At 45.4% G+C, this 23,828-nt stretch overlaps 1 protein-coding gene across 1 annotated transcript in view; it reads left to right on the top strand.

Moving 5' to 3' along the window:
* The first annotated feature begins 12,719 nt into the window (after positions 1 to 12,719).
* ITIH5 (inter-alpha-trypsin inhibitor heavy chain 5) overlaps positions 12,720 to 23,828 on the top strand; it is an 82,609-nt gene continuing 71,500 nt past the window's right edge. Inside the window, exon 1 of the mRNA XM_086334815.1 lies at positions 12,720 to 12,859. Within this exon, the coding sequence (XP_086190941.1) occupies positions 12,770 to 12,859 (90 nt within the window). The 5' untranslated portion in view covers positions 12,720 to 12,769. The remainder of the gene's footprint in view (positions 12,860 to 23,828) is intronic.

Here is a 23,828-nt window from a genome sequence, read left to right as displayed (position 1 = left end):
AAGATCCCCTGGAAGAGTAAATGGCTACCCACTCCAGTCTCCTCTTGCCCGGAGAAGCCCAAGGACAGGGGAGCCTGGTGGGCTACAGTCCATGGGGTCGCAAAGAGTCAAGAGTACTGAAGTGACTCAGCGTGCGCTCTGCTGGGGTTACCTCCAGGTGCAAGTGCCTTGGCAGAGGCCTGTCTGTCTGAAGATGCTCAACTGCTGGCCTCCTGCCTTGTGGTCCCTCCACTGGGTCCTATTGAATGTTTCTCCATGCATGGAAAGCAAGTGATCCCAGACCAGCCGCCTCCAAGGTATGCCCATACCTCCTGAGAATGTGTCCACGTGCATGGACCACATATAGCTGACCCCTCAGTCTGCCCTCTCCCCTCATAGATGGCTTCAGCCAGCCTCTTGGGGTGGGGAGGTGCCAGAGACCCCCAGCAACCTTCCCCAAAGAGGTCCCTGACCTCAGTCTTTCCAGCATCGGCCCTGGAGGAGGTGATGGCTGAGGGGGCACAGAAGTGGGGTGGGGATGCACCTCCCTAAGACCCACCTGTGGGCAGCACACATCTTGCAGCATGGTATGATGTATCATTTTGTTCTTGATCTTGGGGTGTCTGCAGAAAGAGCCTTTGTAGAAGACACATCTCTCCTCTCTCCTTGGAAGTGAAAAGCACAGGCTTTGGGTTATTGTTGTTCTTCAGTCACTCAGTTGTGTCCAACTCTTTGTGATCCCATGGACTGGAGCTCGCCAGTCCTCTGTCCATGAGATTCTCCAGGCAAGAATACTGGAGTGGGTTGCCATTTACTTCTCCAGGGGATCTTCTGACCCATGGATCAAATCTCTGTTGCCTGCACTGGCAGATGGATTCTTTACTGCTGAGCCACCAGGGAGAGTACCAAGGAAGCCTTCTGATGGTGTGGTAGGATAAATAAGAGCCCCAAAGATCTTCAGATCTGAATCCCCAGGACCTGTGAATGTGTAACTTACCTGGCAAAAGGGATTTTGCAGCCGAGATTAAGTGATCTTGAGATGAGGACATTATCCCAGGTTATCTGGGTAGACCCAAGGTGATCACTGGGATCCCTGTAAGACAAAGTGGAGGATGACGGGTCAGGGTCAGAGAGGAGGCATGAGGCTGGGAGCAGAGGGTGGAAGGATGTGGGCCCGTGAGACAGGGCAGCCCCGTTTACCCCCGGAATCTGGAGAAGACAAGGAAACAATTCTCCCCCGCAGCCCCAGGAGAAATACAGCCCTGTCCACCCTGTTCAGACTCTCAGAGCTTTAAGAGACTGCATTTGCGCCATTAATGCCACTAAGTTTGCGGTCATCTATCATAGCAGCCACAGGAAACCAGTTCAGATGCTCACGGAGCATCCGTCAGGGATAAACATCATCGATGTATAATATAAATGTGTGCGTTGGTCACTCAGTCATGTCTGACTCTTTGTGACCCCATGGACTCCTCTGTCCATAGGATTCTCAAGGCAAGAATACTGGAGTGGATTGCCATTTCCTTCTCCAGTAATACAAATACATCATAGCAAATGATACTTTCCTGTTGTGATGACATTATCTCAACAAGAGTCTTGGTACAAGGGGGATATAATGGTATTCCTATTGAAAAAATGGTAAAATCACGGCAGTATAAAAATAAAAGGAGAGTCCATTCCAAGATCATACTACATAATTGGTGGCATTTTCAATGATGTATTTCATGGCTTTAAAATTTTAGAGTGTAGCAAAGATGGCTTTCCTTGTGGCTCAGCTAGTTAAGAATCTGCCTGCCATTTGGGAGACCTGGCTTCGATCCCTGGGTTGGGAAGATCCCCTGGAGAAGAGAACAGCTGCCCACACCAGTATTCTGGCCTGGAGAATTCCACAGACTGTGTAGTCCATGGGATCGCAAAGAGTAGGACACGACTGACCAACTTTCACTTTCACTTCCAAGGTGGAATAGTCAACAAAAGCACAGAAGCCTTGTGAGGAAATACCAGCTATGGAGCTGTTCTGAGGGTCAGATGGTCATGGATTTATGACTTCTTAGCTCCACCATTTCCAACTCTGTCACCTGGCGAAGGACCTCGCCATCCTGAAGTCACCTTTTTATCTGTGTGTTAGAGATTGCCCTGAGGAAGAAAGAAGCCATGTGTACAACACTCAGCGTCAACTGGCAAGTGGTTGCATTAAGTGAGACAAGTTGGCTGTACCTCTTGCATTCAGTTACAAAGTTCTCTTAGCATGACTCATGATAGAATCATGAGTCTTAGCATGACACTGGTATTTCATTTAAATGATGGTAAAAGCATGACTATATATATATATATACTTTTTTTTTTTTAAGATACTCCACTAGAAAGATAAATGACATAATCAGTGGCAGAGCTAAGAAATGATCCCAAATAGTAGGATTTCATTGGCCAACAGTGTTCTGTATTAGATATGATGTCATGCCTCATTGATAAGAGTAAGCCAAGAAAGAATGATTTTGTTCATTTTTGATAAGAAAGATAAAAAATAAAGGTGGTGACTACGGCCAGAGGGGGACGTCCCTGGTGGCTCAGAGGTAAAGAATCTGCCTGCAATGCAGCAGACCTGTGTTCTTTCCCTTGGTCGGGAAGATCCCCTGGAGAAGGAAATGGGTACCCACTCCAATATTCTTACTTGGAGAATCCCATGGACAGAGGAGTCTGGCTGGCTACAGTTCATGGGGTTGCAAAGAGTCCGACATGACTGAGGGAGTTTCACTTTCAATGGTAAAAGGAGGTACAAAATGACCACACCCCCCACACACAGATGAACAGCAGGAAAAAACCTTCCCTTCTCTCCCTACCTCTTCCTCCACCTAGAGTCCCAAAGACGTAGGGTACAATAAACTTTCTTTTTTCAACTTTTGTTTTGAGATGGTTATGGATTCACAGGAAGTTGTAAAAATAAAACATCAGGTCCATGTACCTTCCACTTGACTTCTCTGTTGGTAACATCTCACATAATGATAGCATAAGGTCAAAATCAGGGAAACTCTCATTGGTCCAACCCATAGACTTGCTCAGATTTCACCAGTTTTATATGCATTTGTGTGTGTGTGTAGTAAATTCTATGCAATTTTATCACACGTGTAGACTTGTGTAACCACCACCACAGTCGATACAGGGCAGTTTCATCACCCCAAGGGTGTCCCTGGAATTGTTAGCCCTCCATCCCTCCATCCCTCAGTCCCTCCCTGCATCCCTAAACCCTGGCAACCAGATGGGATGATGTAAGTGCCAACATGAACAGATGTATCAGTCAGCTCAGGTTGCTGTAACAAAATTCCACAGACTGGGGGCTTAGACCACAGAAGTTAATTCTCAGATTCTAGTGCCTGGAAGTCCAAGATCAAGGTGCCACTGTTTCGGTTCCAGGTACTGGTTCTCTTCCTGGAATGAAGACAGTCACTTCTCACTGTGTCCTCAAAAGGTGGAGAGATGGTTCTGGTGTCTCCTCTTCTTCTTATGAGGACATTAATCCCATTATGGAAGCCCCAGCCTTATGACCTCATCTCGCACTGATCACCTCCCAAAGGCCCCAACTCCAAATACCACCTCACTGGGGGTTAGGACTCCAACATATGAATTTTAGGTGGACACAAACATTCAATCCATAACATAGGTGATGACTGAGGACCAGTGGCTCCTCCCTGTCTACTCCCTAATGACTTTCTGTAACTTAGGACCCAGCTAACAGAGAGGAAGAAAGGCAAAAAAACCCTAAATTGACTAAGAAAACAACGATAATTTTAAAGATCCACATGCATGGTTTGGGGGGCTTCCCAGGTGGCTCTGTGGTAAAGAATATGCCTGCCAATGCAGGAGACATGGGTTCGATCTCTGGGTGGGGAAGATCCCCTGGAGAAGGAAATGGCAACCAACTCCAGTATTCATGCCTGGGAAATCCCATGGACAGAGGAGCCTGGTGGGCTACAGTCCAAGGGGGGTCACAAAAGAGTCGGACACAATTTAGTGTCTAAACAACAACAAAGCATGGTTTATCATGAACGGGCAAGAGTGAAGTCCATTCTACACAGGAGAATGGTAACCCTGAGATACGGGGACAGGATTACATATTTGGATCAGCGAGTGTGCACCTGTGAGAGTCATACCTGCGGCACGTGTTACACAGACAAGACAGTTTCTCCCTCACCAGCCAGGCAGCGAGCCTGTGAGCCTCAGAGAAAGAACTCGATGACAGCTCTGTTGTTAAGTCTTGATTTCAGGGAGTGTAATCTATCTCTTGGCATCAACCACAAAACCAACACTGTTTCGCTTGAGTCAAAACCCTTCCAAAGAGACACCTGCAGCTTTCAGTGAAGGTCTCTGGACACCTCCCAAGCTCTGTCTGGAAAGGATCTGGCAGGTCATCAGGGAGAAAACACATGCTGTGGATGAACTCCAAGCTTTGTGGGCTTCTCCATCCTGCATGCCTCAAGACAAAGAAAAAGCCAGGCGGGGCACTCGCAGTCGGGCAGCGAGGCGGGTTGATCCCTCATCTCTGTCACAGCATCAGCAAAGACTTTGTGCTGTTGCAAGTCTTCTGTGGTCCCAGGCTGAACCCCAGAAAAGTAGGACAACTCTTGTGGTTCTAGGCGTCCTTCCAAAAGGGAAGTTGTTCTTGTTCAGTTGCTCAGTCGTGTCTGACTCTTTGAGACCCCAAGGACTGCAGCAGGCCAGGCTTCCCTGTCCTTTGCTATTTTCTAGACTTTGCTCAAACTCATGTCCATTTGAGTCGGTGATGCCGTCCAACCATCTCATCCTCTGTCACCCCCTTCCCCTCCTGCCCTCAATCTTTCCTAGCATCCGGGTCCTTTCCAAAAGATAAGAGTAATTCCTAAGTTTTCACTGACCTTGTTCAATGTTTAGTGAACACTTCTATAGTACAGACCATTGCTCAACCAACATATTTCTTCAGAACCATTTGCATGGCTTTGACATACTCGTTAATGCAAACACAGGAAAGGAAAGACAGCATCTACAGCTAATGCTGAAGAGTGAGGTGCTGGCTTTGATTTTGTGTGTGTGAGTGCATTTCAGGAAATAAGGCAAAACTCATGCTCACTGTGCCTCTGGATGACCTCAGGAATATGAAAAAAATATGTGATTACCTATAATCCTTAACATTTTCCAAAGGTTAAAAAATGATATAAATGAACTTATTTACAAAACAGAAAAAGATTCACAGATTTTGAAAACAAAGTTACAGTTATCAAAAGGGATTAAACTCGAAGTTTGGAATTAAGATACCCATACACTTCAGTTCAGTCCAGTTCAGTCGCTCAGTCGTGTCAGACTCTCTGAGACCCCATGAATCGCAGCACGCCAGGCCTCCCTGTCCATCACCACCTCCTGGAGTTCACCCAAACTCATGTGCATCGAGTCGGTGATGCCATCCAGCCATCTCATCCTCTGTCGTCCCCTTCTCCTCCTGCCCCCAATCCCTCCCAGCACCAGGGTCTTTTCCAATGAGTCAACTCTTCGCATCAGGTGGCCAAAGTATTGGGGTTTCAGCCTCAGCATCAGTTCTTCCAATGAACACTCAGGACTGATCTCCTTCAGAATGGACTGGTTGGATCTCCTTGCAGTCCAAGGGACTCTCAAGAGTCTTCTCCAGCACCATAGATCAAAAGCATCAATTCTTCGGCACTCAGCTTTCTTCACACTCTAGCTTTCACATCCATACATGACCACTGGAAAAACCATAGCCTTGATTAGACGGACCTTTGTTGGCAAAGTAATGTCTCTGCTTTTTAATATGCTATCTAGGTTGGTCATAACTTTCCTTCCAAGGAGAAAGCGTCTTTTAATTTCATGGCTGCAGTCACCATCTGCAGTGATTTTGGAGCCCCCCAAAATAAAGTCTGACACTGTTTCCACTGTTTCCCCATCTATTTCCCATGAAGTGATGGGACCAGATTCCATGATCTTCGTTTTCTGAATGTTGAGCTTTAAGCCAACTTTTTCACTCTCCTCTTTCATCAAGAGGCTTTTTCATTCCTCTTCACTTTCTGCCATAAGGGTGGTGTCATCTGCATATCTCAGGTTACTGATACTTCTCCCGGCAATCTTGATTCCAGCTTGGGCTTCTTCCAGCCCAGCATTTCTCATGATGTACTCTGCATATAAGTTAAATAAGCAAGGTGACAATACACAGCCTTGACGTACTCCTTTTCCTATTTGGAACCAGTCTGTTGTTCCATGTCCAGTTCTAACTATTGCTTCCTGACCTGCATACAAATTTCTCAAGAGGCAGGTCAGGTGGTCTGGTATTCCCCTCTTTCAGAATTTTCCACAGTTTATTGTGATCCACACAGTCAAAGGCTTTGGCATAGTCAATAAAGCAGAAGTAGATGTTTTTCTGGAACTCTCTTGCTTTTTCCATGATCCAGCAGATGTTGGCAATTTGATCTCTGGTTCCTCTGCCTTTCCTAAAACTAGCTTGAACACCCATACACTACTATACATCAAATAGATAACCAACAGAGACCTACTGTATAGCACAGGGAATTCTACCCAATACTCTGTAATGACCAATATGGGAAAATAATCTAAAAAAGAATATACGTATACTGAACCACTTAGCAGAAACTAACACAACATTGTAAATCAACTATACGCCAATAAAAAAAACTTTTTTTTAAGAGAACAAAACTCAGAAAGATGAAGGTGAGTAGATGAGATGAAACTCAGCCACTGCTGACCCCAAGTCTGAGTTTTAGAAGACACTGTGCTGGTAGTTTTCCTTGCCCATCACACACACCTTGAGAGCATTAAGTTAAAAATGAACTGATCTCACTCTACAGCACCAGGAACTATGCTCAATATCCTGTGGCAAACCAAAATGGAAAAGGACGTGAAAAAGAACACACCTGACTGACTCACTCTGCCGTATGGTAGGAACTGCTGCTGCTAAGCCGCTTCTGTCGTGTCTGACTCTGTGCGACCCCATAGACGGCAGCCCACCAGCCTCCCCCGTCCCTGGGATTCTCCAGGCAGGAACACTGGAGTGGGTTGCCATTTCCTTCTCCAATGCATGAAAGTGAAAAGTGAAAGTGAAGTCGCTTAGTCGTGTCGGACTCTTCGCGACCCCACGGACTGCAGCCTACCAGGCTCCTCTGTCCATGGGATTTTCCAGGCAAGAGTACTGGAGTGGGGTGCCATCGCATTCTCCGATAGTAGGAACTAATGCACTGTAAATCAACCAGACTTCAATGAAATGAATTTTTTAAAAGTATACGTGTTCTTCTCACATGCGTGCGTGCATCACATGAAATGTTTATTGAGCCCAACTTACACTCAGAATTTCGTGGCCGTGTAAACATTTCCATCAGAATCCTAAATAAGGTAACCAACCGATCAAGACAGCATCTGGCAACAAGCCACTTCATTTAACTCGAATGGTTTCTTAAGAACAACTTACTTGATTTATCACTGCTTGCTCACTTTTACATGGCTGCATTGAAATTTCAAGTTTATTTGATTTGCAGTTGTACTTTTTGCTTATATTAGGTTAGATCACTTACATTTATCAAGCAAAAATTACTTTTTAAAGTTTTATTAATGGGAAAGACTTCTTCAAAAAAGCATATTTAACTACTCACTCTATAGTATTAATAACAGCAGTAAGTATGGGTCACTGAAATAGTAGTAATTTTTATACCACCTAGGTATACGGTACCATGTTTGTGGGGAATGTGGGCAGAATTTTGGAATCACCCGGGCATGTTTTCCTCTCAACGCCTTCCTGAGGCTCTGGTTCACCACCTCTTTCACCCACCCCATTCTCCCCAATGTATATACGACCCCCCGGGAACATACTCCTCTCACCCTTCCCCCCAGGAACCCAGAGAGACACCAGCACTGGTGGGAGTGACAAAACTCTTAAAGTAAAGGACAGTTCTTTTAAAAAGTTAGCTTGATGGAAAAAATTGGCAGATTTGCCCTTGGCGACTACTCGCTCAAGAACATTCTACAGGTAACTTCCCAAACTTGGACCTTTCCCCCAACATTTTGTGAATTTTCCACGATGTCTAAAGCCTTTTCCATGCTTGCACCCTCTCCTTCTTCTGTCTCCTGAACACCCTGTCTTCTCTGTCCGGCTTTCAAGTCTGATTCATACAAAGAATAATTTTCTCTTCCTCTCCAAAGCCTTCTCTAATTATCCTAGACCACAATCACAATCTCACCCTCCTCTCCACTTAGCATCTCACCCTTCAGCTCAAACTACACTGTTAGTTCCAGCTTCATATCTAAATGGTTAAATTCTTCCAGGATCATGTCTAGAACTCCTGTTATATCATGGCACACAGCTAGCACAGGGGTTCATGACACAGATACACATTCTTCCAATCTATCAAACACACTGCATGCTGACTGTATTCCAGGAAGACTGGAATAGAGATTCCAGGGGATATTTTTATATTCCAGGGGATATAAAAATGAGCTTGAGACAATCCTTGCCCACGAGCAAATCAAGTCTAGGGTCTCAAATGTGTAAACAGAAAATTCAAGTAGAATATGCTGTGCTACACTTCGTGAGTGTTGACATATTTAGCAAATCATCAATCAAAAGAAATAGGAAAACTGTATTCTCTGCTTCCTCTCTCATAAATCTCTCTGGGTAAGAGTCACCATCTGTAAACTAGGTGAAAATTGGCTTTGACCAACTCTGGGAGATAGGGAAGGACAGAGAAGCCTGGCGGGCTGCAGTCCATGGGGTTGCAAAGAATCAGACATGACTTAGCAACTGAGCAACAATGACATGACCCCCCAAGGTACCAAGGGCCCCTGAGAAATCGTGGAGGCAAAGCCAGAAGGAATCCATTTTCTCTTCCTATCTTTTTGATTAAAAAGAAAAAAAAGTCACTAAAAAAAAGAAACTATCATGAGTACGCAAAGCTGTCAAGGGTTCAGGAGAAACACAATGTCATATAAGCAGATAAAAAGGTGAGTCGGAGGAAGTGGGAAAGAGCTGGCCTAGAATAGAACAACGGCCTTGCAGATGTTCAGAAAGAAGCTTGGGTAAAGGGGCCTCAGCGGGGCGGGGGGAGGCGCAGAGGAGGAGCTTGAATATCAGAGCAGCTAGATAGAGGGACCAGAAGGCGACCAAGGGTAAATTCGAGGGAGAAGAAAAGAAACCAACGGCAGAGCCTGCCTTCCCTCTTCAGTCTCTCTGCCCTGGCTACGCTGGCCAGGCCCATCCACTGGTGGTCTCACGTAGGGGACCAGGGAAAAGCTCCTAACTCCAATGAGCCTGATTCTAAAATCCTGGATCCCTTGCCCCATCCTTTAGTCACACACGGAGCCACTTCCTGGCAAGAGCTGGCACAGGGGCCTCCCTGACCAGCAGATCTTCTTCACTCTTGTACTAAGACACCCTTGTTGCTGAGCCCTGCATCCAGACCCTGTCTGTGAACACATGGGTCCTGACTGGAGCTCTGTGTTTAACTAGAGAATGGGCCCTGCAAACCCCTTACAGGTCTCACTGGAAAAATCGGGACTGGGTTTTAGGTCTTTTCCAGCTTTGAGGTTCTTTGAGCTCGGTGGTTTCACACAGTAAAACCAGTAACGCCTGGCATCAAAGGACATATGTGTGGGGATACCTCGGCTCCTTTGAAGGGGGATCATTAATTTATTCATCCTGACTGATAAGGCTAATAATCACCTATGCTTACGGAGAGTTTTGGAAACCTTCACTGGGTTTTATTTGTATGACACCTCCCTAGGTTTAAAGACCATCTCCTCTTGGTCACACAGACATTCTGATGTCACTCAGAAGCTTAGGAAGTTCTGTAAATACTGGGAAGTTCAGAAACTCTCAAGTTGCGTAGCTAGAAAGGGACCAAGTTTAGAATACAGCCCAGCAGTCTTCCTCCGGCACAGCCAGCTCCCTGCCCCACCAGGCCTCTTATCCCCTAATTCCATTCATCAAATGGTCCTTAAAGGCTAGGCATGCATTGAGCACAATGTTACAATTTGTGGAAGAAAACTTGGGGCCCTCAAGGAAGTTCTGATCCCTTAGGTCAAAGGTGCCATAAAACAAATGTAACAGTGAATCAGCACCACCACCTAGAGTAGAACTGCAGAGTCCTAGCAGATGGAGAAAAGAAAACTCATTTCTCTGGATGACTTGACCTCTGCAGGAACCAGTTGGGACACAATGGGACAAAGGGCATATATAAGGTCAAACAAAACAAGAGTTGAGTAGGAGAGGGGAGAAGAGAAAGACCAAGACGAGGTCCCCAGTGTTGCTGGAGGATTGACAGATTGAAATAACAGTAGCTGTTAATGTTTACTTTCAAATAAACCAGTTTTGTCCAAATTCAACTTTCAGTTTTTAAGCAGGCATTTCCTTTTGGAGGCAAGGAGATGGTGGGGGCAAAACTCCAGAAGATTTGGGGCTCTCCTCTTTTTTATTTTCTTCTATTATTTTTCTCCCTCTTAGTTTTCAAATGAGGAGGGGACTGCACATACTTGGCATGCTGTGACGTTTCTAAGTGTGCCCAGGATGCATCTGTAATTCACGGTTAGTAAAGAACTAAGAATAAAAACCCTCTGATTACTTCAAAGCTCTCCCTTACCGGTGCTTTTGTTGTGGAAGCCTTGTTGGACCGGCTACTGTCACTCCATGGTGGAGGCATGTTTTTTTAATTAGCCCGCGTACAGGCTATTACATGTTTAATTGCTAATGACAATGATTTTCTTTCCATTTATTTCACCAAAACAACACTCCCCCAGCCCCTTAATGTCTTTGTTTAACAAAAATCAACATTTCAACAGGAGAAAACAAAATATTTTAAAAAGAGATACTGCCATAAGCTAACACACCCACTGTTTTCATTCTTCCCTAGTTCTAATGACCACTCATATGTATTTTTACCTAATTAAACTCATACTTTTGATATGGTTATACAATCTGATTTTTCCTTTAAATTACGCTGTAAACGTTTTTCCTGTTTCCATGCACTTAATGATTGTTATTTAACAGCTGCGTAATATTCCACAGGATGGATATTCTGTCTTTTGAGTTAACCATTTCCCTGTTTTTGGCCACTGAGATGGATGCCAACTTATTACTCAGTGTATTGATTTAGAAGGAATTTTTACAGAGACATAAAAAATGTCTTAAGGTGAAAAATTCAGAAGATGCATGATGGTAAAAGTTGCATGATAATGTGAACGTACTTAGTGTCACCCAACTGTACAGGTAAATAGGGTAAACAGTTAAAATAGTACTTTTTATTTTATGTGATTTTTATCATGACAAGGAGAAGGCAACAGCACCCCACTCCAGTACTCTTGCCCGGAAAATCCCTTGGACGGAGGAGCCTGGTGGGCTGCAGTCCATGGGGTCGCTAAGAGTCGGACACGACTGAGCGACTTCTCTTTCACTTTTCACTTTCATGCATTGGAGAAGGAAATGGCAACCCACTCCAGTGTTCTTGCCTGGAGAATCCCAGGAACGGGGGAGCCTGGTGGGCTGCCGTCTATGGGGTCGCACAGAGTCGGACACAACTGAAGCGACTTAGCAGCAGCAGTATCACGACAAAAAATTTTTTTTAAGTGTCTTTGAGGTAATTGCCTTTTGGAAACAAGCAGATCCAGATCACTGTGTATCTGCCAGGTGCAAAGATGGATCCCAGACTCTAAAAGGCCGGTGGGTGAATGGTTGGCAGATTATTAAAAATTCTTCCTATGACAGGACAGAAACATGACCAATAGTCTGTAACTATGATAACAGTGACATTCATTTTTATGATTAATAACCAAAAAAATCAGAAGTACTACGACGTGGTGCCAACTCTAACTTCCTCCTTTCTGTTCCCTTATGCCAGAGCCATATAAAAGGGGACCACATTGCTGGTACTTTCTGCGTTAGACCACTTAGCATTCCCTCAACTGGGCTTGTAAGCATCAGTGCTGGATGTCAAGGGGAACGCACTATTTTCCCAGAAGAAGGTCTCCTGATGCTTTCAGGTGACAGGTGTGGGAATGGTGGTGGTGCATGTAGCAGGTGGGAGGTGGTATATATTGGAAGTGGGCGGGCGGTATACATGCGGTGCGGGAGCGAGCTCTGTATAGCAGGTGAAGGGGGCGGACTGTACATGGAGGGTCAGGTTGGCCCTTACCGTGTCCTCCTGCGACAAGAATGGCGCGAGTTCACGAAGGAGCGGGAGAGGGGCATGCAGGTGGTGGCAGGTGCCCGCAGAGCTGGTTGGAGAAGGCGAGGGAGGGGCGGGGCAGGAGTGGGGTTACTGAAGGTACTGGTGGGAAGGCGAAGAGCGATGGGGGGCGAACCGTGCACTCTGGGCTGGGGGCACCCGGCGTGGATGCAGCGGACCCAGCGCTGGCCTCGCGGGAGTGAAGAGTCTGAACCCGCGAGGGGTGAGGAGCCGCGACAGGGCGCCAGGGGCAGGGCAGGAGGGGCGCAGGGGCCGGAGGGGCTAAGGGGCAGGGCCAGAAGGGGCGGGACCGAATAGTCGTGGGGGCGGAGCAGAAGGGGCTAAGGGGCGGCCGGAGGGTTCAGGGGGCGGGGCCGGAAGGAGCAGGGGCGGGACCCGAATAGGCGTGGGGGCGTGGCCTGAGGGCTCAGGGGCGTGGCCGGAGGGCTCAGGGGCGTGGCCGGAGGGCTCAGGGGGCGGGGCGGGGCGCGAGGCGGGGCCGCGCGCGTCTGCAGTTCGGAGCGCAGCCCTGAGTCCCGCGCTGTAACCGCGCGTACCGCAGCGTCTTGGTGCAGCCGCCCAGCCTCACCATGTTCCCGCTGCTCGGGCTGTGCTTTGCGCTGCCGCTCTGCGCCGGGTTGCTGGAAGAGGCGAGGAGCTGGGAGGACACATCGGATCAAGTAAGTGGAGTTCTAGGGGGCCCCAGGTGGGCCCCGGGCGCCGGCTTCAGTGTCTTCCCACCGCCGCCTTCGGGCGCGTGGCTGCGGGACAGGCTACTGGACGCGAGGGAGGGTGGGATCACCCCCATGTCCTGGCACATCGTCCCCTCTTCTTCTCTCCGTCCCTGGTCTTCTGCTTGGGAGCTTCCCCATCTACTGTTCCCTCGAGGAGAGAGTCTGGATGACGAAGTTTCTTGCAGAATTGTGTCTGCACTTTAAAGTCCTGCGGAACCAAACCTCTTCGGCTCCTGTTACCTGCGCGGGTTTCTGCTGGTTTTGTTCATTTCTGAACCAGAACCCTAAGTTAACTGCAAGGTTCTTTCAGATGCGCCTGTGGGGTAGAGTGTTGGCAGGTTGCTGTTGGTTTCCAGTTGTTCCAGAGAGAGAGCACGTCTAGGAAATGTTCTAAACTCGTGGAAGCTTCCACTTTTCTCATCTGAAAACCGGGAGAACACAGTTTTCATATCTTATTGCTTTAGTAGCTTAAAGATGGCCAAATGATGGGCGGAGGACGAAGAACCAAAGGGTCTCAGTTCCCCTGGTTAATACTCTGTGTATCTGCCAGGATTTTTTAAATGGCTTAACCTCACAAGTGAATGAAACCTGCGAATATGAACTCTCAATACAATGTCTGATGGATAGGAAGGCTCTTGAAAGAATATAGAACAGGTTCCCACAAATATCAATGCATAGACCTTATAGGGAGAAAGGGCTCTGTCCTGGTAAACGTAGACGGTGTATTTCTGCATCTTCTGGTGCTGTTTGCACACATGTATTTAAATTGTTTAGCTGAAAGCATGCTTTTGCAGGATGAGAAGAAGAGATAAGACCCCTTTCCCAGCGCCTTGGTTTGAAGGCAGATCTGGAAAACAGAATCTGCCTAAACATCCCATGGTTACTTTCACGTCAACTCTGCCTTAAGGATGTGCTTATCTACAAAATGGAACGATTCTTCTCTTGTAGGACTGCCATGAGGAATAACCCATAAAAATTCCAGGAGGCTGTGTGGTGGAGGAGGAATGTGCAAGCTTGGCATACAGAGAGCAAGGCTGGTCTCTCCTTTGCCCTTTACAGCTGTGTGGCCTGGACAAGCTCCTCTGTGCCTCTCTATGCCTTCTTTTCCTGTCCCTTACAGCAGGGCACACACCTCCTCCTGAGCATACTACAGGATCCAGCTGCTAGTTTGTGTAAAGGACCTCGTGTACTGTGGTATATGAAATGGCAGATGTTTTGGTTAAGGACAGGGACTTGATGCCGGCTACCGGGGCTCAATTCCTGATTCAGGCGCTTTTCAGCTCCGTAATGCTGAGCATAGTCCTGAGTGCTTCAGTCTCCAATTTTGTACAAAGTGGGAAAGAACAGAGTTATGAGGGTTGGGTAGGTAATACATCAAAAGTGCTGGGGATGGTCAGCACTTGATGTTGGAGCCCGCTGTTAGGCTTGGGCAGCTGAAGTGCTGAGGGAAGGAATCTAGGGTAAAGATCCGAAAACTTTTTACGGGGCAGAGGGAGAAGATGTGGGAAGCACTGAAACAAAGATTCTGTTTATGAGCTAAGAGGAGGGATTAAAGCTCTGACATCTGCAAGTCCAAGTAGGCTTAACACTGAACTTTCCTGCTTATAAGAACATTGGTTTGGCCCATGTTAGTGATTTCATGCTGTCATCAGCCCAAGGCACCGTTTATTCTTCTGGAAAATGACTAAATCAGGAGAAAACTCTGAATATAAAAGTTTTTGTGAAAATTTGTGATTTTACCTTCTTATCCCTATCCTCTTAAAAAAAAAAAATTATGTGTATAAGATGTAGGACTTGAGAGCACAGCCTCCAGAACCAGACTTCTGGGTTCGAACCCTGTCTCTGTGCTTACTGGAGCGTTAGTTCACATCTGTGTGAGTGCTAAGTCACTTCGGTCATGTCTGACTCTGCGACCCTATGGTTCGTAAACCACCAGGCTTCTCAGTCCATGGGCTTCTTCAGGTTTGCATAGTGGAGTGAGTTGCCATGCTCTCCAAACCAGGGATCGAACCTGTGTCTCCTGCATTGTCAGGCAGTTTCTTTATCACTAACGCCACCTGGGAAGCCCTAATTCACATCGAGCCTCTATTTACCCATCTTGAGGATGGGGGTGACTCGATTACTTAATTAAAGGATTTTGAAGAGTAATTAATATGCTTTGAACAGTGCCTGGCAATGCAGTTAATGCTGTGGTCTCAATCATTATGGCCTTCAAAATTATATGTGAACCATTTTTTAAAATTTGTTTTTATTGAATTGTAGTTGAATTACAATACAGTTGTAGTTGTATTAGTTTCTGCTGTATAGCAAAGTGATTCAGTTATATATATGTACATTCTTTAATTTGATTGGGTCACTGTACTGTGACTTATTTGTATTTTACTTTTTTTTTTTTTTTTAATCTTTTGGCCACACCACAAGGATCCTAGCTCCACAACCAGGGGATCGAACCCACACCGCCTGCATTGGCAACACAGTCTTAACCTCTGGACTGCCAAGGAAATCCCATATTCTTCTTCCATATTCTTTTCCATTATGGTTTGTTACGGGGTATTGAATACAATCCCTGTGCTATGCAGTAAGACCCGTTGTGTATACATTCTATAGCTAATAGTTCGCATCTGCTAACCCCAAACTCCCAATCCAACCCTCTCCCACCCCCCTCCTCCTTGGCAACCATCAGTCTATTCTCTATATCCCTGACTCTGTTGGTGTTTCATATAGACAAGTGCATTTGTCATATTTTAATTACACATGTGGTATTTGGTGAACAGCTGTCAGAGCTTTTCAGGTGGCTCGATGGTAAAGAATCTGCCTGCCAAAGTAGGAGATGCAGGAGACTCGGGTTCGATCCCTGAATTGGGAAGATCCCTTGGAGTAAGAAATGGTAGGAATGGCAACCCACTCCAGTATTCTTGCCTGAAGAGTCCCATGGACAGAGGAGCCTGTTGAGCTACAGTCCATGGGATCGCAGAGTCAGACATGACTGAGCAACTGAGCACAAACAATTTTTAGATGTCAGTGAACTTGTGAATTTTAATGTACCTGAATTTGCCTGTTAGCCTGTATTGTAATTCCTATTACTTATCTTTAACTGAAAATATTACTAATGTATGCTAGATTCAAGATGCTTCTTCCCCCACGCCTCATCTATAAACAGTATTACCCATAGTGTAATAAACCCATTATCTGCAGTGGTTTTCAAACTTTATCTTGCAGAAGGACACTCAGGGGCTCTTTAATATTCAGATTCCTGAGCCTTACTCCCATCAGTGTCCATCCACTAGGTTTGGATGGGACCCCGATGGTCCTGATGCGGGCAATGCATGGACCACATTGAGACTGATACAGCTTTGAGAGCATCTTTCAGGAAATTAATATTAAAAAGCAAGTCTTGGTCTTCCCTGGTGACTCAGTGGTAAAGAATCCACCTGCCAGTGCAGGAGATGAGGGTTCCACCCCTGATCCGGGAAGATCCCACATGCTTTGGGCCACAACTGTTGAGCGTGTGCTCTACAGCCTGAAAGTTACAACCACTGAGCCCATGTTCTGGAACTAGTGAAGCCCACACTCCCTAGAGCCCATGCTCTACCACTAGAGAAGCCAACACAATGAGAAGCCTGCGTACCGCAACTAGAGTCGCCCCTGCTTGCTGAAACTAGAGAAAAAAGCTTGTGCGGCAATGAAGACCCAGCGCAACCATAAATAATTTTTTAAAATAAAATTAGCTACATTTTTTAAAAAAAACAAATGTCTTGTATAAAATCCATCTTCTTTCAAATTGATATGCTTTATTTAAATAAGGATGGGGCTGCATTCCCATTATTGCAAAAACAGTTTTTAATTTACAGAGTAATAGTAGCTACCAGGTATTGAGTGTTACGGAGAGTTTTCTAGGAGCTCTATGTAAAAATTATAAGAAGTAATAAAGTATATAGTTAACAACATTCCAAGTGGAACCAGGCTGCTTGGGTTCAAATCTGGATCCCACTGCCTACTGGCTGTGTGTACTTGGGCAAGTAACTTAACATCTCTGGGTCTGTTTCATCATCTGCAGGATAGCATTGTTAATGGTTCCTACCTCATAGGCAGGGGTGGATCTAAATTTTTGAGAGGGGAATCAAGTTTACATAATTGGCAAAGCCTTCTCGACAAAATTCTGTGCTAAAATGAACAGTTATTTATTTTTTAATTAATTAATTTTAATTGGAGGCTAATTACTTTACAATATTGTAGTGGTTTTGCCATCCACTGACATGAAGCAGCCATGGGTGTACATCTGTCCCCCATCCTTAACGCCCCTCCCACCTCCCTCCCCATCCCGTCCCTCAGGATTGTCCCAGTGTACCGGCTTTGAGTGACCTTGAACAGTTGTTTAGAATGATAAATCACAACAAATGACACATTCTGACAAGCAACATAATTTTAGAATTGTTTTTCTCAGACTTTTTTTTTTGTAATTTATTTATTTATGGGTCTTCATTGCTGCTCAGGCTTTTCTCTAGTTTGGTGTGAGGGCTTCTCACTGCAGTGGCTTCTCTTGCTGCAGAGCATGGGCTCCAGAGAACAGGCTCAGTAGTGGTAGCGAACTGGCTTAGTTGCGGGGGCACGTGGGATTTTCCTAGACCAGGGATCGAACCTGTGTCTCCTGCACTGGCAGGCAGATTCTTTGCTAATGAGCCACTGCTGCTGCTGCTGCTAAGTCGCATCAGTCGTGTCCAACTCTGTGTGACTCCATAGACGGCAGGCCACCAGGCTCCCCCGTCCCTGGGATTCTCCAGGCAAGAACACTGGAGTGGGTTGCCATTGCCTTCTCCAATGCATGAAAGTGAGAAGTCAAAGTGAAGTCGCTCAGTTGTGTCTGACTCTTCATGACCCCATGGACTGCAACCTACCAGGCTCCTCTATCCATGGGATTTTCCAGGCAAGAGTACTGGAGTGGGGTGCCATTGCCTTCTCCACTGAGCCACTAAGGAAGCCCAGTATCATCATTGTTAAGGGACTGTGCAAGTGAGGGATCCTGACGCTTACCTTTCATCAGCTTCTAAGTAATAATAAACTACTAAATAAAAAATAATCAACCCACTCTGTCAGGTAAAGCACTTATATATATAGTAACACTCAGGTCTCATGAGCCATTTTTATTATTTATGAACAGCCTGGTTGAATCTTTACCACTGCAAGGAAAGCCTCAGCAAGCTTCCTCTCCAGGAGAACCTTGGAAATCCCCCCAGGGGGAGTGATGCGCCCAAGGGGATATTTCAGAGCCTGAATTAGAACCCAAGTGCCCTGAATGCCAAGCTCGGCTCTCAGTGACTCCTCCAAAGACTGCAGCACTTTCATATTTACAACTCGATGTGGTCTGTTTAAGAACGACTTTAACTTTTATCTCCTGGCACACAGATAGTGTTGAGCCTCTGCTTCCTGTAACACATTCATTGTGGTGATCTGTTTGTAAGTCCCTGAACTGAGCATTTCTGCACTTTTAACTTTTGTAATCTACCACTTTGCATTTGGAAAAACACAGAAAATCAAGACAATTTTTTTTTAATTCTTTGAAAAATAAAGTCAAGGTAAGATCTTGTGAGCCCCAGTCCACTCAATCATATCTCCTTTATGTGCATGGCTGTGATTGTTTCAGTGGAGTTGTAAGGCTGGATGGGAAAGAAGGATATTGTGGGAGAGATTCCAGAGATTGGCTCACTTTTGAACTAGCCGTGTCTGGTTTCTCTGGGGGTGGGACTGGGGAGAAGAGGGGGGAGTCCTAAAAGCTGAGCAATGAGTCCTGTGTGACCTTGTGTTCCTAACACACACTCTCCCAAAGTCCTGGATGCTCTAATGTAAAGGAGCCCTGCCCACATGCTGTCAGAGGTCCAGCTGGAAGTCCTGCAAGCTTTCTCTTTTTAAGTTTTTATTGACTTTATTACCATATTGCTTCTGTTTTATGTTTTGGTTTTTTGGCAATGAGGCACGTGGGATCTCAGCTCCCCAACCAGGAATTGAACCCACACCTCCTGCATTGGAGGTCTTAACCCCTGGACCACCGGGGAAGTCCCCTGGAAGCTTTCAGTATCTAAGGAACAGATGATCGGTTTAGGAAGATGGAGCCATTGGATGGAGACCTGAGCTTTTTTTTTTTTTCCTGCTGGGAGGGTCCCCGACCTCTTCATTATCTTCCCACAAGCCAGGTCCACGTCCCTTGTTTCTCACAGATTGAAAGCAACAGGGTGATTCACCTAAGGCTGGTTGGTTTGGGTTTTGTTATTGTTATCCCGGATGCCTGGAAATTGTTTGAAATTTCAGCCCACCCAACCCCAGATGAAGTTTCTTCTTCCATTGCTGAGGTTATGGGCAGCGCACATGGCGCGTGGCACGTAGCTGAACAACATGCAGCCCCATTTCTCCCAAAGAAAACTTTTGTGCCGGTGATAGAGAATTCCCGGAATGGGGCTCTTCGAAGACTATCTGTCCTGAGCCCAGGTGATGGGTAGTGTCTCCCGTGCTGTCCAGCCTGTTACCCTGGGATCAGTGTCAGGTCCTGGCCAGGTCTCTGAGGCAGCTGAGGTTCCTGGTCTTGGCTTCAGAATGTCCTCGGGAGATGCAGGCCAATGGTAGATAAATTCCTGGCACACAGCCCGCTAGGAGCTCATGTCTTCAGCCATTTGATGGTGCGTGGCTGAGACTGGCCTCAATGCAGCCACTCCTGGCTCTGTGATGGAACCTAGAGCGACAGAGCTGGTGGCAGAGCTCGGAAGGAATGAGGGCTTGAATCTGGCCTTTCTGTCTCTTGTTCAGTGGACCCAGGTCATGAAAGCACCCATCCCTAAAGGGAATGTGTGTATTGTTCGTATTTCAAATACCCCTCACTCCTCTCCTCCCTTCCCACGCTCTTCCCCATCTGTGGACTTTCTGGAATGCTTTCTCTTCCTTCCTGATCCTGATCCAACCCTGTGATTGATCCTGGGGGGAAAATACCATCTCTTTTATCCAGATGATGAACATTAAGTTGTTTTTCACCTGTGGTTGGACAGTCTGATGGTGGGATAGATGGGGATTCCAGCCCCCCAGCTCTGATGGGGTTATTGCTACATTCTTGGTGCAAAGGCAGTCTTCAGCCACCCATGCACGTTCTGGTAGTAAATGCTGCTTGGTCCATGTGAGTTGAAGAGGCAGATAATGAATGATTTCTCAGCATGGTTCTCATGTTGAACCTGATTCTCTTTAAATTTGTCTTCCCCCTTTATTCCACTCCAACCAACATCCTACACACCAACTTCAAGCCATCCCTCCATCATAGAGCCTCTTGTGGTCACTTGAGAGTGTAGTGAACTCTTCTTTTTTTCCCCATTTTCTTTGTAACTTATAAAAATTACCTTATCTGGTAAGTTTCCCTGAGTGTATTTTCTTTGAAGTTAGGTAGTATGGTCGGTCCTTCATGGCAAAGATTGTGGCTGATACTTGTTATTAAATACTGTGGTCTGGACATCTGTTCTGGTGCTGGAGAAGTAAGCTCAGCCTGGAAGAAGTAGAAAGTCTTATCTGAGCCATCTCATAAGTCTGTGATTTGGGGCCCATGCTCTGAGGTTATTTATTATTCAGAACACTCCTTGACTTTAAGCTGGATTCGGTTACCTGTCCTTAAACCCCACTTCCAGGTTCTTATAGGGGAACAGGAAAGCTCTCAAACAATAAAAGGGGTCAGGAATTCCTAACTAAAAACAATGAAGATGACATGAGTGTCATTTCCACTTCTAATCCTAGCTGGCACCAGGAGTCTCTGTGTACCAGGAAGTTTTGATTCTGGTTTGGTCCGTGTCTAAATCTGGACTCAAGTGTTGCCATGGTGATCCCCTGAGCTATCAGATAGCCACCTCAAAAATGAAAAACCAACTTCTCTTGTTCTCCTGAATACTTGTTTATTTTCTTGGAAAACCTATTCTTCAAAGGAGGAGACTTCAAAGAGAATACTTTAGATCAACCAGAGAACATAATACCTGAGCAGGGCCAGGCTTCCCTTCTGACCATGGTTAGTTATTTTAAGTGGTCCCCAGCCGATTCCACAATTTTTGGAAGGGAGAGGCCTGAGACGAACCTGCAGAACTGGTGGAGACCTTGCCCAGGACACTGATTCTGGTTTCCTTTGGACCATTCATATCATTCCACCTCATTTTAGAAATAGAAGCCAGCGGCCTCCTAGTGACTGGTTCTCATTTGGCGTCAGAGCATATGTCAACTGAAATCCTTTACTAATTCTTCCTATTCCACGTTCTGTAGCATAGGAGACTCTACGATGGCTTACAATTGTAATTTACAGTAGCACATATCTATTTTCAGAAGGGATCAGAAGAGGATCATGATTAAACCAGTTTTTTAGTTTACAGAATGGAAATAGCTTTATTGTTTTTTCTATTTGCAAGTGATACAAAACTAAGGTACTACAGAAGGGTTTAAAGAAAAAAAATTCAGACATCCAGAGGTAATTGCCATTAAAATTTGGATGCATTCTACACATACAGACACTTATACTTAAAAAATGAGATCGTTAATGACAGCATTTTGTTACCTGATTTAATCATTCAAAGTGTGTCTGACTGTATCAGTGAGGCCAGGCCAGGCTGAACTGGGGTAAGAACCCCCAAACTGCAATGATTTAAATGACAAACATTTATTTCTTTTTTAAAAAACTTTTTGTTTTGTATTGGAGTATAGCCGATTACGGAGAAGGCAATGGCACCCCACTCCAGTACTCTTGCTTGGAAAATCCCATGGACGGAGGAGCCTGGTAGGCTGCAGTCCATGGGATCTTGAAGAGTCAGACATGACTGAGTGACTTCACTTTGACTTTTCACTTTCATGCATTGGAGAAGGAAATGGCAACCCACTCCAGTGTTCTTGCCTGGAGAATCCCAGGGACGGGGGAGCCTGGTGGGCTGCCGTCTCTGGGGTTGCACAGAGTCAGACACGACTGAAGCGACTTAGCAGCAGCAGCATGGCCGATGAACAATGTTGTAGTAGTTTCAGGTGGACAGCAAAGGGACACAGCCATGCATATACAGGTATCCATCCTCCCCAAGACCCCCCTCCCATCCAGGCTGCCACATGACATTGAGCAGAGTCCCCTGTGCTATACAGTAGGTCCTTGTTGGTTCTCCATTTTAAATACAGCAGTGTGTACATATCTACCCCAAAGGCTCTAACCATCCCTTCTCTCCATCCTTCTCCCTGGCAACCATAAATTAGACGAACGTTTGTTTCTTGCTTGTATGACGTCCATCTTGGGGTGTCAGTGGAGCAAGTGTGACCTTAGGCTTGATGGAGCAGCAACCTCTCAAATGTTACTACTTACTGTGCAGGTGAGAAAAGGCAGTTCTGGAGAATCTCATACCTTCCATCGAGTCCTTGGTGGAGAAGTGACAGAGGCCACTTACATTCATAAGTTATTGGCCAGAACCAGTCATGTGGCTCTGTCTTCCCACCAAGGGCCAGGAAGTGCAATCCTTCCAGCAGATAGCTAGAGAAATATTTAGTGAACAGCTCAGAAGTCAGGTAAAACTAACATTTGATGTCAATAAATATAGGTTCATACCATTATTTGTAATAGCTGTATTCTGATTAATCACTATATCATAATACATTTAACCAAACCACTTTTAAAGGATATGTTAGGCTCTTTCCAAGGATCAACAATTGTTTTAAAAGTTGCAAAGAAGTCTTTTCATGCTTTCATTTTTTTTGGTATTGATATTCCCCTCCCTCCCAATTGATAACTTTTCTGAAAGTAGGATTTCTAAATTAAAAGACCTGCATACTGGTGGGAATATAAAATATTACAGCTAGCTACTTTGCAAACTGGTGTATCTATTTCCCAAAAGTTAAATTTACGATATGACCCAGGAATTCCACTTATAAAGGAAATAAAAACACAGACATCTATGTGAATATCCACGCAAGTTCCACAGTATAAATAATAGCCAAAAGGTGGAAATAACCATAGAGTCGGACAACTGGGAAGTGGATAAACACAATGTGATGTATGCACACAATAGACTATTATTCAGACGTAAAAAAGAATGAAGTGCTAATAAATCTACAAGATTATGCTAAGTGGAAAGGGCCAATTAAAAATGACCACATATTGTATGATTCCATTTATACGAAATGCCCAGGATGACTAAATACATAGAGACAAAGTAGATTAACTGGTACCTAGGACCAGGGAAAGGCTGGGGTTGGGAAATGACAGGTAAAACAGGGTTTCTTTGGGGATAAAAATGTTCTAAATTGATTGTGGTAATGGTTTGCCCAGCTCTGTGAATATATTTTAAAAAATTGAATTGTGCACGTTAAAAGAGCGACTTTTATTGTTTGTAAGTTATACCTTACGAAGCTGTTTAAAAAGGTTTGTGTAAAGTCTAAGCATATTTTCCAAGGTTTGGATCGACATTGTCATACTGCCCTCCAGGAACGCCAACTTATTACTCACAGCAGTGGAGTCCACACTTCTGTTCTTTAAACAGTGATTTATCTTGAGAAATGGTTGGCAACCAGCTAGGACTTCTACATGAGTCCAGAGGGGCTGGTTAATTATTAGATGAATTTTAAAACTAAGGATGCTATCACCTCCCCATGCCCCTCCTGTGCCTGTGGGAAAGTATAGCAAATCATCCAGAAAAAACACAGTAAGAAAGTTCAAGGCAAGTTCAGTTTTGCCTGCAGAACTTCCTGGGGTTTTGAGCGGAATGAATGAACCCATCAGAGGCAAGCGGACATGTTTACTCATTGTAACAGACACAACAGCAAAGAGTTGATTTTCAAGCCAAAAATAAATGAAAACCAAATACAAATACTCTTTTTTTTTTAAAGATTTTTCTTTTGATGTGGACCGTTTTTCAGGCCTTTGTTGAATTTGTTACAG

Source organism: Bos grunniens, chromosome 13, assembly GCF_055505025.1.
Source record: "Bos grunniens cultivar Pamir isolate PY7600 chromosome 13, Bosgru_T2T1.0, whole genome shotgun sequence".
Lineage (NCBI taxonomy): Eukaryota > Metazoa > Chordata > Mammalia > Artiodactyla > Bovidae > Bos > Bos grunniens.
The sequence above is the reverse complement of the archived record's forward strand: the minus strand, read 5'-3'. Positions and strand labels throughout refer to the sequence as shown.